Source organism: Musa acuminata, chromosome BXJ3-3, assembly GCF_036884655.1.
Source record: "Musa acuminata AAA Group cultivar baxijiao chromosome BXJ3-3, Cavendish_Baxijiao_AAA, whole genome shotgun sequence".
In the NCBI taxonomy this organism is placed as follows: Eukaryota; Viridiplantae; Streptophyta; class Magnoliopsida; order Zingiberales; family Musaceae; genus Musa; species Musa acuminata.
Window position 1 is genome coordinate 32,621,627 of NC_088351.1, and position 15,801 is coordinate 32,637,427.

Here is a 15,801-nt window from a genome sequence, read left to right on the forward strand (position 1 = left end):
TCCACAGTCCACAGAAGTCATTTATTCTTTTTTTTTTTTTTTCGACTTAATGCTACTTCAATTGGTCATTCTCATTTATTTCATGTAACAGGAAATTATCACTAATTTGCAGGAAGCACACTTTGTCAAGGAACTACAACATATTTTCTTGTTTATAGGCAGAATACACAATTGAAAAGCATAATCTTCTGTGTGCTTTTGTACTCTCCAGATTAGTAGTTTCTTCTATGGAACATACTGGCATTCAGGACCTTCATACAAACTCTGTGATCTGTGAGAAATTTATGATTTTTCTATAACGCTATCCATAGATCAAATTATTTCACGAAGAAAAAGAATAATATTGGTAAATTTTACAGATTTGTTGGATGAAGATCTAGGATTAACATGATTATTTATTGTATTCCTAAAAAAATCTGGATATGTATTACTATATCTAAGTAATTGCTGATGGATGTGCTATTCGTATCATCTCAATATAACTCAAACTATTAAATTTGACCATATTAAATTGAGACAATTTGTTATCTGATTTGTTTTCCTTCATTAAGGCAATATTGTTGGAGAACACAGTATTCACGTATTTTAATTCACCCATTATTGGATGTGGGTTTTCCCTTTCTTTTGATGTCGGATCTGCCTCCGTTTCCATTTGACTCGGGTAAGAGTACTGTTCTTATTCATTTATGGATTCACACTCGTTTCATAGGACGCTGCTCCCCATGCTTGCTCAGCAATTCACTTTGTTTGATAATCCTGTTTATATTAATTTTGATCATTTCGATTTTCGCCTTTCTGCCAAGAAGATCACCTCATTTCAACAATCCTTTAGACTATCTAGTAGAATTTGGAAAACCGTCATGTTAATATCATAACAAGGAATTTACCAGATAAATTAAGGCCTGTTGATCTGCTCTCACTTCTGTCCCCAATCAATTTTACTACTTCTGGATTGAATTCCCCTACAAGCTGATTTTGGATTTTTGCAACTTTTTAGCATCACTGTCCATATAAAAACTTCTTCCTGATTCAATCTTATGCAGGTAGAAGGTTTACAAGAGGCAATGGTCGCAGGATAGAAGATGGTTCTCTAATCACTGTTGTGGATAAGCATGGTAGCAATGAGAAGTTCACCCGGAGTGTTACTTTTGCTACACCAAGAGCATTTGTAAGACTTCTTGGATAGACTAAAAAAGCAAAACCTGATCAAGATAATAAAAAGCCAAAATCAAATGATGAATTCAGAGATATGTTTTTAAAGAAGTGAAGACCATTTCAAGTGATTGGTGACTTGTTCATTGGCTCCTGAAAATTCAATAGCAGTGGCAATCGATAATCTCGGTTGTGTATGTCTGGATTAAAAACACTCTTATTAAAAAAAATGATTATATGCCTCTAACATCTTATGTTGAATGTCTATTTTCTAAGTAAAGTTTTTTGTCTTGCAATTCAAGCGATAACCACTTTACACTTCTGCAATTAGGTATTTTCAGTACCAAAGGAAGTATTTAAGTTGTTCCTAGAGATTACTTCATCATCAAGCAGAAAAAAAGAATATATATGCATAAATAATTATATTACCTTCATTGGAAGCAGCTTAAATTCAAAGATTTCTGTCTGATATTGAACTTGAGTTTCTTATTTGTCATAAATCTTAAAATGGTTCACTGTATGAGTCTGACATGATAAGTCCCAGCTAATCTGGATTGGGCCAAGGCTGTAAACATTGGTTTCAACTGAGGCATATCCTTCATAAGAAGAACACAAGATGATGAGGAATAGGAGATGATGGCAACGATAGCAGCCAACTAATTATAGCTTCTGCCTGCAGCAGCCACTGGAAAGTCGGGGAGGTAAACTAAAAAAAAAAAGAGAACCTTAAGACTTCTTGTTGCTTGCTTTTGGGGTGTTTGGTATATTTTTTTTGTCGATTTTGTGGGTATGTATGCATGTCGACATAAATTTATTTAGGATAGTTTCTTATTTAGAATGGTCTATGGGAATGTTTTATAGTTGCTTTACTAGCAATTGAGATTAGTCCAGACTTGAATAAGAAATGGAATTGCTTTCGAGTGTTATTAATTTGCGTTGTTGTTGTATGAACAGTAACTCTTATGGTTTTTTTCATTATTTGATGTTTTAGTTAGTTCTTCTGTATTTAAGTGGTAGTCTTGGGATAAGTAGTGATTGGAAATACAGCCATGTCCTTGTTTACTTAAGTAGTTGTTTGAAATGAAGTGAATGTATGATCTCTTTATGAATCAAAATAAAGTTGTCATCAGACATGTTTGCTTTCACTAGATTGTTCACATTGTTTCTCACCAGTTCTGTATTTCAGTGGTAGTCAGTCTTTGGATAAGTAGTGATTAGAAATACAACCAAGTCCTTGTCTACTTATTGTTTGAAATGAAGTGAATGTATGATCTCTTAATGAATGAAAATTAAGTTGTCATCAGCCATTAATGTAATCTTTCACTACATTCTGTCAATTATTTCCAATGAGTGTTGCAGATATAAAGTACTGGAAAAACTCACTTTAATGGCATCACAAGCAAAAATATTCTCTTACATGATTCGGAGAAAGAGAAGATTCTTCTCCATGGATCTACAATAGAGAAGGTACTTCTATGCAAATCACAGAAAGAAAAAGAGACTTGTCATAAGAATGAGATCAATTACTCTGCGATCCATATTCATTTCAGATTTGTGTTTGGTCTATGACAGCATTATGAAAATTCATTGTGGTGAGCATCAGACTCCATCTTTATGCCAAAGGTTATCTAGGTGGTTGCACAAGACAAAGAGGTGCTTCCTTGTGGCTACTTGGGACCAGCCATTGAGGTAGTACAAAATTCTCAAGTTTTCAATCTTTTTTTTTTCTAATTAATGATTTAAAAACTATCATGTATGATATTAAAGCTACTACTGTATGGCTTTCACACTTATTTCTTGTTTTATATTTATTTTGAGATATTTTATTGGTTTATTTGAACTTACCCACAGATTCCACCAAATTATTCCTGATCACTACTGATTAAGATTGTGATTCTTATCCAAATATTCTAAATTTTGTCATAAACAGCAATCTGAAAGAAATAACTGTAGGCCTATCCTTTTGTTCAGATAATATGATGGATAAAAATGCTGTTATCATTGAGTTGTATCTGATTGATGTAAGAGTTTCTGTTGTTCAATCGATTGGGGCAGATAGGGACATTTTTATGGTACAACTAACAGGTGCAGTTTGTTATTCCTCACTGTTAAATGTTTTTAACTGTTTATTGGTGTTAGATATGTAGAAGTATAAAATGATTTCATATGTTAAACTAACTAGTTTACATTTCACAATATTGAAGATTCATGTGGTGCAGGGCAATAAACTATCAGGATCTTATGTGCATTATTGTTTCAGTCAAATGATAGAATCATATTTTCTCATAAAGGGTTACAGCATTATAAACTTATAAGCAAATGTTCATTATAAACTTGTGTAATATTTGATACAAGACATGGCAACTTGTAAACTTTTTTTCCTTTCTGTATTGACTTGTAGTGTTTTATTAAACTTCTACTTGCAAATGGCATATGCTTAATTACCATATCCTGTGTACAAATGGGGTTGGAAGCAAAATTGATGTCTTTTTTGGACTGGTAGTTTGACAGTGGTGGATATGTAATTATCTAGTGATGCATACACTGCCCTTCTTTTCCGCTTTTTTCTTTGGGGTATTTATGCTTTCTGTGGTATTATCTGCTCATATACCGAAGCGAGGGGCCAGAAAAAAGTGCTGAAAATAATGAACTGTTTTACAGGGTGAACACATGCAGATATGATGATGCCAACCTTGTCGACAGAGTTCTTACCTCGAGGCAGACCTCCTGGATGTCTGTTTTGGACTGGTAGTTTTGACAGTGGTGGATACGTAATCATCTAATGATTCATACACCCCTTCTTTTCTGCTTCTTTCTTTTGGGGTATTTATGCTTTCTGTGGTCTTATCTGCTCATATACTGAAGCGAGGGGCAAAAGTGCTGAAAATAATGAACTGTTTTACAGGGTGAACACATGCAGATATGATGATGCCAACCTTGTCGACAGAGTTCTTACCTGGAGACAGACCTCCTGGAAATGCTCACTTTTGACTACATTCGGTAATGATACTGTAAACTTTGCTACCACCATCCCAGTTTTGTCACAAATACTTGCTGCTATAAGAGTGCCCATTTGCCAATCTTTCTATTTCTCTATCAATCTTGTTATTGCTAGTTTCGCTTTGCTACTGCATTAGTATTTTACAAATGTCAAGGATTAGTTTGCCTATGCTTAAGTGGCCATTAAACGTTCTCGTAAGTTAGCCTACCATGTTTTACATGAATGAATGATTTGTCCCAAAGCATCTCATTTTGATGTGTAGAGCCCTAAAAGGCTTGGAAAGGGAAACACGTTGAGTGTTGGTGATTAAGCCATTAAAAGCCTGATGTAGGATAAGGGGTGGGTCACTGTTCCTAAACAATGGCTAATGTAGGCACATCATATTAAATAGCATAAACAAAACGAGGAATTATGTTTTGATAACATAAGGGGTCACGGTTTTGATAAAATACAAGATAAATACATGGATACCATTAGGAATAATTTTTATTGAGACAAGATGAAGTTTCTCGGTTCATAAATAATCAAGAAAAGCGCATGAGATAAGCAAGCATATGGGACATGGATAACTCATTTCGCCTTGGCAACCAATTCCATTGCCATCGATGCAGTTGGAAGAGCCGGAATTGCTCCCTTCTTTGTCGTGCAAATTGCTCCGCAAGCATTCGCAAACGTAAGTGCCTGCTTCAGCTTCTCTTCATACTAAAAGCATGAATGATGTGTTTAAGCAGATCAGAATTAAGAAAAGAGGACAACGAATAGGGAGTGCTAAAGAAGAAAAGAAGAAGAACCTTGACGAGGGAGTTGTCCTTGGCAATTGAAACCAGAAGGGCACCAACAAATGCATCTCCGGCTCCAGTGGTATCAATAGTTTTCACTGCATATCCTGGTATCTGTCCTTTAAAATCCTAGAAATTGCATGCCAAATCCGAAAAAAACACAGCAAATGAATATGATTAGATGCCTTTCTTCTAGCAAAGAAGTGTATCCGACGCTTGCACAAGGTTACAATATTAAAAAGAAGGCACCTTTGTGAAGTATCTGCAACCCTTTTCACCGTCTGTGACCACCAACAGCTTCAATCCATCGTACCACAGCGTCTTCACAGTTTCCTCTTTGCATGGATCTCCTTGCGTCAGGAAAGCAACCTCATCATCGCTAACCTGCGGAAACTCAAACCCGATTAAGTTTGGCGCATTGCCCGCAGAGATGGGATAAAAATGCCACCTTGATGAAGTCTGCCTCCTTCCAAATGCTCTTGATGCCGGTTCGAGCAGCTTCCTCGGACGGCCATAAAGGAAGCCTCACGTTGGGGTCGTAGGAGAGGAGTATACCAGCTTGCTTGGCAGCGCGCATGGCGGCGAGGTGGGCGGTCCGGCAGGGCTCGGAGATGAGGCTGATGGAGCCGTAGTGGAATATCTTGGCGCGTTTGATGAGGGAAAGGTTGAGCTCTGACTCGGTGAGGAGCATGTCCGCGCTGGGGTTACGGTAGAACATGAACTCTCGCTCGCCATTGCTCTTCAAGGTGACGAAGGCGAGGGCCGTTCGCGCATTGGGGTCGAACCGAACCCCTTCGGCCTCGACCCCGTTCTTCTTCAGTATGTCCGCCAGCATGTGACCAAACTCGTCATCTCCAAACTGCACCAGAATTACAAGATTGAATATCTCGTGGAACGAGAACGGGAGGAGGAGACCGAGATCCATCGATCGATCCTCTCCCAATGGCAAAATGGATGGGGGCGAGCAGAGACCTTGCCGACGAACGCGGAGCGGCCACCGAGCTTGGTGATGGCTACGGCGACATTAGCGGGGGCCCCTCCGGGCGCCTTGATGAACCCCCCCGACTCCGCAAGGGACACGCCTGCCACGTCCGGCACGAAGTCGATCAGCATTTCCCCGAACGACACCACCAACTCCGCCGTCGCACCTCCACTCGACATGCTTCCTCGCTCTCTCTCTAACCCAATCTATGAAAGGGGAATTGAAGAGAATAATGACTGGAAAATGGCGTTGCAGTGGGTTTAAATACGAGAGTTTGAATGGGGGGATCTGATTAAAATAGGAGAGTTAGGATTAGGTGTTTACCAGGTTGAGATGAATTATTCTCTATTATCCTTCCTAATTCCGGATCATGTTTGCTTTCTCTGTCTTGCTTCCATTCCGTTGGTGATTCTTGTTTTCCGTAACGGTCTACACGTAAGAACTCTATTCCGTTCGGATTCTGTTGGATTTGGCGCGAATCCCGCCAAAATTGGGTCTAACGTGCCAAGTCTCCACCAATTTTCTCTCCTCGTATGTTTATTTTGATTATTTATGCGTTGCGTTGCAAATAATCCAAGTTTTATGGGTTAATTGCTTACTTACTATGATTTGGATTTATTTCGTTCGTTGAAATCGGATTCGGATTTATTTCGTTCGTTCAAATCGGATTCGGATTAGATGAAATTTGAATTGGATCGGATCGTTTGAGGATACCCGCGTCTCTTCGATTCGCACCCATCAGCTGTCTCGCCGGAGGCAGGGAACGCGATTTCTAGTGGCACGATTTTGTGACGGTGGATCCCACCGTGGCTTTTTTACCCCAACTCAGCAAGAGATATTTTTGGTAGCCGCGGGTAGATATCGGGAGTGAGCGGCGTCGGGACGGATAGAGAGAGCGGGCTGTTTGGAGCGCCATGGATTGGAACGGCGGCGGCGGCGGCGGGGAAGAGAAGGGATTGCTGTGGCGGCTCCCGGTGCTGAAGGCGAAGGATCTGGGGAAGGTTGGGCCCGGCATCGGTTTCGGTGCCGGTTGCGGCGTCGGCTTCGGCGTCGGTCTCGTCGGAGGTGGTGGCCACTATATCCATCTCCTCGTACTCGTACATGTATCCTTTTCTCTACTAATTCTCCCTTCCTCTCTGCCCTTGTTTTGGTTGATCCTAGAAAGCTCTGGGAGTTTCGGTTCCTCTGAGTCTCCAAAACCCTTAGTGTTTGGACAGGCTTGACTCTTGATAGGTTCGGTTGCTATATCTTTGAACTTTGCTTCGAGGATGTATTGCACATCAAGTGACACGATTTACCAGTTCAGAGGAGGTTGAGCTAGAAATAGCCTTTTCCCCCATCTCATGGCGGGATTTAGAACATAAGCGGTATGCCTAGCCTTGGTCGAATGTTCTTTTATATTGAAGGAAAACTTCTCGTGCCTATCCACCGTTAGTTGGCAAGCACGGATCTTTGACACAAAATTCATCAATAGATGTTTGTGAAGTAGATATGGACTCGATTGGGAGAACTAAAATAAGCATTTTGATTTGTAATGAGCGCCTGCTATCTTTATGTTCTTTGAATCATGATATGCAACCAAGAATATGTTATGCAAATTAGCAATTGCCGCCACAGGTTGCTGCTGTCTCCGACGAATAAGAGAAGGCCAATATATATAGATTTGATTTCTTGTCGTGCATAATATTATGTGAATCATCTATGTGCATAATAATGATTTTATTGTCATCCAATGATAAATCATATTTTGAAACTTTAAAGTGGTAAAGGTTTTTCTTTAGGCAGTACATACGCCATATGAACTATAAGCCTACCTAAGATTGTGCCTCTACATATGGCTTGTGAATTGACTGATGTATATGAATGTCTGTACTTTCCATCTCATTAAACAGGTGTAGGAATAGGGGCTGGATTCCCTGGTTTGCAGCTTGGATTTGGATTTGGAGCTGGATGTGGAATAGGGTTAGGTTTTGGTTACGGTGTTGGGAGAGGAGTTGCATATGATGAGAACCGAAGATATACAAATGTGGGAAAGTTGTTCCATAAAGTGCGAAATGGTTCATCTGAGTAAGTAATCCTTCTTTTTGTTTTTGAACCAAGTCTAACATGACTAAGTATCATGAATGACATCCTGTTTCTTAAGCATTAACTTTGTGTCCGATTTTGGTACTCATCTGAACATTGAGAGGAACATGTATTTGATTTTCTAAAACCAACACAATCAAATTGATGATAAGTATTGAATACAATTTAGCTGACAAAATAAGCACGAAGTCATCATAATGGTGTTGCTTACACAGATCATTGATATTTGCTAAGACTAATAAAGGCAGTCGAAGACACTAAATCATGTTAATAGCTATTAGTTTTTATCTTGAGCAATTATCATGTTTTGTTCTACGGATGTCCAAAGACCATTGTGCTTCAGTGAATTTGTTTTAGCTCAACTTCCTGGTTGATGAGCTTACAGACAATTTCCATGTCTTAGTGCTCCATTATCCAGATTCATTCTTTTGGATCTTCCACCTTTTCCACCCAGTGAAGGTTAACCAAGGTCTAAAACTCTTGATATTGACTACATTACCAAGCATATTAGTTTTAGCCATTAAATTGTAGTTCTTGGCTAATCATTAAGTTCGCTCTTGATGTCGTCCTCACGATGAAAAGTTATATTTGCTGCCGCCATCTGTTAATTGTTGGCTTTTAACTTTAATGCCAAGCATAAATCTTTAATGTTTATCATTCCTTGTTTTTTTTTTTTTCTTCAGGAATCAGATTGAAATCCTGTTTGATGAACTTATGGAGAGTACAAGAAAGCTGATAAAAGCAACCTCAAAAGAGATCGAGAAATGGAGATAAACTGCACCCTAGCCTACCTTCAAATAATTCTGTGTAAATGCATGTAAAACTATCCAAAACTTTGCAATCTTGACTCACATCACTTGCTAAGCATTATCCTTGGGCACTAATGTTTGCAACTTAATATCTGTTATCTGTCACATGTCATTCCATGGATGAAATGCTTCTAGGGCGATCGAGAAACATAACACCAAAAATGGTTTGTCTTTATTATGATGAATGGGCAGGATGTGTTTTCACTCATTGTTAAATTGTCATGATGTTGGGCTCAGCTGATACAAATGTGAAATTTTCATCGTGGCATTCAGAAGCTCCTTCTGAGTAAGTTCATCTGGTCGCTTTCGGTTTCTCTTCCAATCCTTGAGGTACTTAACAGGCTGTTATAAAGTCTTCTTCTGTGTGATGCCGAATCAAGTGAGTCTGATTCGGTGGAGTTTAGGAAACGATCTTGACAACTTTTTAATATCTGTTCTTTTTATTATCTACATTATGTTATGAAGATTGTTAAATCACTAGAACGGGAGAGTGTATTTTTCTCAGCTGACATATGCCAGATTGTAAGCAGATAGTTTCCTTTGTTTGGTAACAACACTCTTAAGATCATCTTGACCTATCACAGTTCAAAGTTCACCATGATGCATCAACCAAGCAAATGATTTGTGGTGCTCTATCTTCCACATTGAATTTTAGTATCATCAGCCAAATCACTGTCAATGTGTTAAAAACCCACTCTCTTTGCAGAGAAGCATTTCAATCCTGAGTAGTCTTGTTAAATCCAGAAGTGGACTGTTGTTCCAGAGACAGCCCGATCTGATGATTCCAAGCCCAAGACTAGTCGTTGTCAATCTGAATTATGCCGATAACCGACTTAGGTTTTGAGTCCATGGCTACCGCAAAGACATCAATCGCCCTTGGCATAAATCTCGAAGGGTGATTGAGGAAGGAAGTTGAATTACGCATTCGAAAGCCTTCATGCATTCATCTGATGATTAAATTAGAAGTAGAAAGGAGAGAACAATTGGTGTTGACGTGATGAATTCATCATGTCTACATGTGAAGTCTCTACATGATAGACAATTTTGCACTTATCAAGTCTTCATGGAGGTTGACTTTCACATCATTTTTTCTGTGACAAAATTATGTTTGACACACAATACACTGAACAAAAAACAAAATATTATAAACAAAAATAGAGTATATATCCAAAATGCTTCAAGTAGATGCATTTTCGATGTCATGTGGAATAACCAAAGAGTGTGAGCAGATGCTCAGATTATGGTCACAGTTGGGTCCAACGGAAATGTAAACCAGAAGAATGCATCATAACAAATAGATGTTGCAGGGTAAGAAGGCACCATTACAGTGATGTTGATGAATTCATGAAGATAATTTCGGAGTAAAGAAAGATATGTAGCACATAGGCAAACCAAAGATACAAAGATCTATTATAATCATATGTCATTGAATCCATTCTGATTTGAACTTATTACAATAGCAAACATACAATAAAGAATAAGTAATTAAACAAATTCAAGAGCTGCGTTCACGCGCAGAAGTTAAAGGCAATTATCATGCAGAAAATTTTTGTATCGCAGGATATGACCAATCCAAAGAACTGCCTAGAAATCAACTTATTGGTGTCCAAAGCTCTGCTACTGATCCCAGCACCATTACTGATCTCAGCACCATCAATTAGCAGCCATGTGTATCAGAAAAATTCTCTGATAAGGTAACAAAACCTGGATTTGGTAATCGAGATTGGGTTGATCTACTAGAAACTCAGATCATCGCCTGTTCCATTCCTGTGCTGTTGAAGGGAGATGCGCTGGGGCTCATATGAGGGTTTTCTCTCTCAAAGTACCATTCAGTATAGCCAACTCCCTCAGTTGTTGATTCTTGTAGTAATCCATGGACTCAACCTGAAAGATGAAGAGTTGAGCAGTCTCAATCAATTGTGCTTGCATGCGAAATTTGGCATCAGAAGTGCACGGTACAAGAAAGCATGAGCATGAACACCGATGAAGACAGATTCCGAGAGAGATTATATGTACCATGGGCTTCAAAAGATCTTCCAATATGGTCACAGCTTGATTTAAACAAAGGTCAACTATGTCTGCTGTAAACTCTGCCTCCACAAGTACATGCAGTGGCTCATTTAGGTGCTAGTTTCACGGTTATCCCTTAGCTTTTCTTCCTGGTCACATACACAAATTGAGTAGTTAATAGACAAGTAGTTATATTGCTTCTGTAAAACTCGATGGTTTGTTAGAGAACAAAAATAAATTTTAGATTAAACATCCTAGAAATATATTCAAGAAGGAAATGGTCATATGACAAATATTACTTAAAAGCATTGTTTAGAGTTCATTATTTAGGTAGAGAGAAGAGACATCACAAAGAATCAAAGTTAGAAAATTTCCGCATGCGTTAAGATACTTGTCAACGGAATATCTAACCTGATGACTTTCTTTGTGATAGGGCTCGTATTAACTCCAGCAGTTCCATTCCAACCTGGAGCTGATGCTTGAAGGATCCCTGTTCTGTGAAAGTATTCATTTTCCTGAATGGAAAAGTAACCATTGGTGATAATACTTCAAACACAAAACAAATTCTCACATTGCAGATAACCCCAGGTAACAAGAATATTGAAAAAAATACTATATTGAGCAAAATATCTTATATTAGCTCTTCTAAATTTGAATGACATCAAAGTAGAAGTTATCAGAAATCTAATAGACTAGTTGGACCTCGTGGCACCTAAATCGGCATTAATAACATTTTGATCTTTTAGTTTATTGATTCTCAACCAAATATTTTCAAACAGGAAGCATGGCAATGGATTCCATGATCAACATTGCCGATGTTACCACCCCAACCCAAGCACATTCATAAATATTTACATGCAAGGAAATGAAGGATAATGAAAATTCAATTTTTAATCAATTCAACAATGATCCTGCAAGATTTGGTCATTTATTGACTGTGTTTGTGGGTGTCGGCATGAATTTTCGAATGGAAATTCTGACACCTACCAAGTGTTCCTCGACCTCCTTCCTTTTTTCGAGCCTCTTTCAGGATAATCATTGGGTACTTAAGGAAAAGTTAGGTTTAAGTTGGTGAAAACAAGAGGACACAATGGCAGTCTTATAACAAGAAGTTGGTAATGAAATGAGAGAGGGAGGGAATTCCATGATTTACCACAAACAGTGGTAGATTGCAGTTGCACACCCCTCTTGGTGAAGCTACAGGCAGATGCATATTTGAAATGTACGAGTTTCATCGACTTGGACACAATCTCCTCTTCCCGATCACTGAGCCTAACAATAGCAAGAATTGTCCACAATTATGAGACTGATAACCATCATGATTTTAAAAAAAAAATATTATATTACATTTGGAGCTTCACCTATTCATACTTCCTACTATATCAAACCTTCAAAGTTAAATCACATGAGTGATAAAAACTATCCTCCTAATGCAAACCCAGACAAGACTGAATCTGACTGCTGCCATTCAACAATGAACAAAAGTAACTTTTAGACCCTGCTGAAAGTTTCAACACCACATCTAATCGATATCAGCTTCAAAACCAAGAGCAATTCTATATTTATTAAAAAGATGAAGGACAATTAATATGACATAAATGCAAGTTACTAATTTCTTCCAAAGTAAGCGGTAGTAGATTTTTAATTAGAGCGCTCCATGGTTGACCATTAACATCAGGATGCAAACCTAATCTTGGGTGGAAGTGTCTGCCTTAGGAGTCAAGCACAAGTTGATTGGGTGGGTCAATCAGAAGTAAACAGACACTCAAAAAGAAAAGGAAAAAAAAGGTCAAACTGAAGTGATTTTCTCGGCATCAAGTACAAAAATCTTGATTATGGATGATATCTGCTCCAAGGTAAAAACTACAACTACCTCATTGTCTTCCTATTGTTTCCAGGCTGAGCTGATATCAAATATTTCATAGTGTTGGAAAAACTAAAAGTGACTCACGGCCATATTTGCAACTCAAACATTTCAGCAGCATGTAATTTTATGAAATGAAACAATATAACTGAAAACTCAATCACCCAAAGTGCATCTTAAGAATTTCTTCTAGATTAGAAAATTATCTTATATAAGTCGGCAGATCTCTGAAAACATTTCATGTAATTTTCTCCATGACTGCAACTCCATTTTAGGAACATGATATAGCTCTAAATTCAACCTGTTTAGGCTTAGAAAACTTTTAGCATTTGTTTTATCAATCGACTTACAGTATCAGGCTTCTTTTTCCCAATATTTAGAAGTAGCTCAAGTTCTAGCATTCTACACTTGGATAGTAAAGAAATCAATGATTCCTAGAGGAAGACAAAAGGGGCTCGCAATTGCATATGCACATGCACAAACATACACAGATTGGTACGTACATACATATAAATATATGCATACATGTATATGATATATATAGAGAGAGGGTCGAACATATAATTATATACATAAATATGGTTCTCAACAAACAGTATAACAGCATTACCTCTGTGTGCATTTCCCGACCGCCCCTCCAGATCCATCAGTCCACCATTGGATGGGTGCCCAATTAATCATAATGGAGTGACATGCTCAATTCTCTCATGTTCCACAAAAGTTTGGTTAGGTGCTAAACCGGAAGCCCGCACAATTTCTGCAGCAACATTGATATCTCAATACCGAAGATGGAGTTGATTAGAAGGAAAAAGAAGTTCTTGTGGCAGAAGCCTCATGCGAGCAGAATTTCGTTTCAAATTTATGAATGAAGCAGATGATATGGAAGAATCTGATATAATTTTCCTGCACTTGAGCTAAGTTTACTTAATTATACAATGAGCATAGTTTATCAGATCAAGATAGGGGTGTATAAATAATGAAAAACTATGTGCAGGAAATTATTAACTCACAGAAAATAGTGATAGTAAACCAGAAGACCATCCAAGAACATAGCTGGAAACCAAGAAGGCCATATGTATCTCTGAATATCAAAAGCTAAAAAATTATTTGTGTACCTGAACTGGAAAATAAAGCAAAGAGTGCAAGCTAACACGATTGGCCCTTTTGAAAAGAAAAGAAAGAAAAGAAATCCAACTTTTTAAACAGATGAGGGGTGGTCCAGCGCACAAAGCTTCTGGCAATGCAGGATTCAGGGGGGAAAAAATGTAGATGTCAGTGTGATCTATAAATATTCAACTTGGTAAGAGATAGTATAGTGCAATTCTAGTGTCACTATGAATAATTCAATTGGCAGATTGCTAAAATCAAAGAACTCCTAATTCCAAAATAAACACAATTCATTCAACAAGTAAATTCACCAAAATGAATTTTCCAACATTGCCTGATCGTGGAAAATGAGAAAATGCATATCAGAAGCCAAGACATCAACCAAATTGGAAAATTGGATGTTACAACAGCCAGTCCAGCAACATAGGAAAGCATACCTTGGTTTAGAAGCCTACAGAAAAATGGAAATACTTGCGGAAATGGTCCCAACTTTTGCCTCTCAGCCAACAGTCCAGCCAAATACCTGCGAAAATAGCTCCACAGCTTTCAAAATGGCAAGTACCGAGCAATGCAAAAAAAACATTAGGCCTCTAAGTACTCTATAATGACAACAAGAATTTTGCTTCTCAATGCTAATACAGTTTTGACCAAACTATTAAACCACTGCTCATTAATGGAGAGAGTCTATATTGGGGCATACATCACAATGACAGCACAAATCATAATTATTCTGGAATCCACAATGGCTTATGTATTTGGTAAACATCCAATGCAAGACCAAACCAATTTAGCAATAGTCACCAACTCAAAGTGATGCAAAAGGTGCCCTGTAACCATTAGCTAATTACTATTATAAGTAGATTCAGAAGTCACACAATCTGCACCAAAATAGGTTCCTTTTCCTCAGTATATGATGCAGCATAGTAATTAAGACAAAACCAGCACAAACAGGTGCATCCAATTGTGAGCCTCCACAAGATATCACCATGACAAGCAACAATTTTTGTGACTGAACATATTTAAGTAGCTAAAAATTCAACATTTAACATGAACAGGTCGACTGGATACTGAACCCCCAAGAAATTCTAGCAATCATAAACAAACCAAGATCAAACGAAATCAGAAACCAATCCAGAACAGATAATGAACCAATTAATCGCATTCTCAACCACAAAGAAGATCAAGAATCACAAACCCCACATCACATCACACGAGAAAAAGAGGCAAGGAGGAGGCAGATATTTTTCTGTCTGAGGTGGCTGGAGACCTCATGGAGTGGTGAGGGGAGGGAGATGAGTGAACACCAGAAGGGGAATACTGGAAGTAAACAGCAGGTGGGGATCCTTTCATCCATGGGGCTTTTTGGCTACGGATTGAGACCAAGAAAGGGAGGCAAAAGGAGAGAGAAAGCCACTGACTGGCAAGAACCAGTGAAGAGAGATAGCAGTGTAGAAAGAAGATCTATTTCTACTCGCTCTCCTCGTCACTGCTGCTGGTGGTGCAACCAGAGAGAGAGAGAGAGACAGAGAGAGAGAGGGAGATTTGGATTCTCTTTTGGTGGCAGTATGTATAGAGCTCAGATTGCCATACGCACTGTGCACATACATATGGGAATCCATGGCAATAGATTCTGTGTCTGGTGGTCTTCTCTTGACTCACAGAAGACTTGGGTGAGACTGCGCATCTCAACCCTTCCTTTTACGAGATGATGTGATTGCGTGCCTTTCGGTGATCAGAGTTAGTATGTATTTAGTTGTGTATATTTGATATGTTTAAATCAAATTTGAATGGATTGTGAAGAGTATTCAGAAACATATACATATACAAACCTCTTAAATCCCTTAATTAGATTCTGATGGATCTGATGTGAATTTTTTTGAATATTTCAATTATATTTTATCATATTCATCGATTATCTATCTATCTCGTTTTCTAAACTTAAGTAGAAAGAAATAATTTTAAGGCTATTAATTAAGATGATATATTTATTTATTTATGAAAATATTTATATT

The 15,801-nt window shown here is 38.1% G+C and overlaps 2 protein-coding genes and 2 long non-coding RNA genes across 7 annotated transcripts; 2 read left to right on the plus strand and 2 right to left on the minus strand.

Annotated features, from left to right (window-relative positions):
* On the plus strand, positions 1 to 4,248 carry LOC135633663 (uncharacterized). The gene is made up of 4 exons (XR_010495088.1): positions 1 to 2,619; positions 2,725 to 2,841; positions 3,814 to 3,975; positions 4,058 to 4,248. It is a non-coding gene; the product is annotated as an uncharacterized LOC135633663 (long non-coding RNA).
* Positions 4,249 to 4,611: 363 nt separating this feature from the next.
* Positions 4,612 to 6,149, minus strand: LOC135633662 (fructokinase-2-like). Its single transcript, XM_065143407.1, has 5 exons — positions 5,905 to 6,149; positions 5,381 to 5,791; positions 5,182 to 5,316; positions 4,945 to 5,061; positions 4,612 to 4,855 (listed from the first exon to the last, which is right to left on the minus strand). Exons 1-5 carry the CDS (start codon positions 6,091 to 6,093, stop codon positions 4,724 to 4,726), a joined length of 984 nt encoding a protein of 327 aa, XP_064999479.1. The 5' UTR covers positions 6,094 to 6,149; the 3' UTR covers positions 4,612 to 4,723.
* A 608-nt stretch (positions 6,150 to 6,757) lies between these two features.
* Positions 6,758 to 9,016, plus strand: LOC135633277 (glycine-rich cell wall structural protein 1-like). The gene is made up of 3 exons (XM_065142576.1): positions 6,758 to 6,979; positions 7,807 to 7,981; positions 8,683 to 9,016. Exons 1-3 carry the CDS (start codon positions 6,829 to 6,831, stop codon positions 8,771 to 8,773), a joined length of 417 nt encoding a protein of 138 aa, XP_064998648.1. The 5' UTR covers positions 6,758 to 6,828; the 3' UTR covers positions 8,774 to 9,016.
* A 1,177-nt stretch (positions 9,017 to 10,193) lies between these two features.
* On the minus strand, positions 10,194 to 15,438 carry LOC135633317 (uncharacterized). 4 transcript variants are annotated; one of them, XR_010494961.1, is made up of 7 exons: positions 14,985 to 15,438; positions 14,227 to 14,312; positions 13,293 to 13,439; positions 11,972 to 12,090; positions 11,230 to 11,333; positions 10,825 to 10,967; positions 10,194 to 10,692 (listed from the first exon to the last, which is right to left on the minus strand). It is a non-coding gene; the product is annotated as an uncharacterized LOC135633317 (long non-coding RNA). The 4 variants fall into 4 exon arrangements; XR_010494959.1 differs by adding an exon at positions 12,180 to 12,276 and having other exon boundaries at positions 14,227 to 15,438; XR_010494960.1 differs by adding an exon at positions 12,180 to 12,279 and having other exon boundaries at positions 14,227 to 15,438.
* Between the last annotated feature and the right edge of the window lie 363 nt (positions 15,439 to 15,801).

Bases quoted from the DNA above. Each gene is read 5' to 3' on its own strand.
- LOC135633277 (XM_065142576.1), top strand. From the start codon at position 6,829: ATGGATTGGAACGGCGGCGGCGGCGGCGGGGAAGAGAAGGGATTGCTG. The intron at 6,980-7,806 runs GTGGTGGCCACT...CTCATTAAACAG, and splicing joins CGGCGTCGGTCTCGTCGGAG to GTGTAGGAATAGGGGCTGGA. The intron at 7,982-8,682 runs GTAAGTAATCCT...TTTTTTCTTCAG, and splicing joins GTGCGAAATGGTTCATCTGA to GAATCAGATTGAAATCCTGT.
- LOC135633662 (XM_065143407.1), bottom strand. From the start codon at position 6,093: ATGTCGAGTGGAGGTGCGACGGCGGAGTTGGTGGTGTCGTTCGGGGAA. The intron at 5,062-5,181 runs GTGCCTTCTTTT...TGCAATTTCTAG, and splicing joins GTTGCAGATACTTCACAAAG to GATTTTAAAGGACAGATACC. The intron at 4,856-4,944 runs GTTCTTCTTCTT...TCATGCTTTTAG, and splicing joins AGGACAACTCCCTCGTCAAG to TATGAAGAGAAGCTGAAGCA.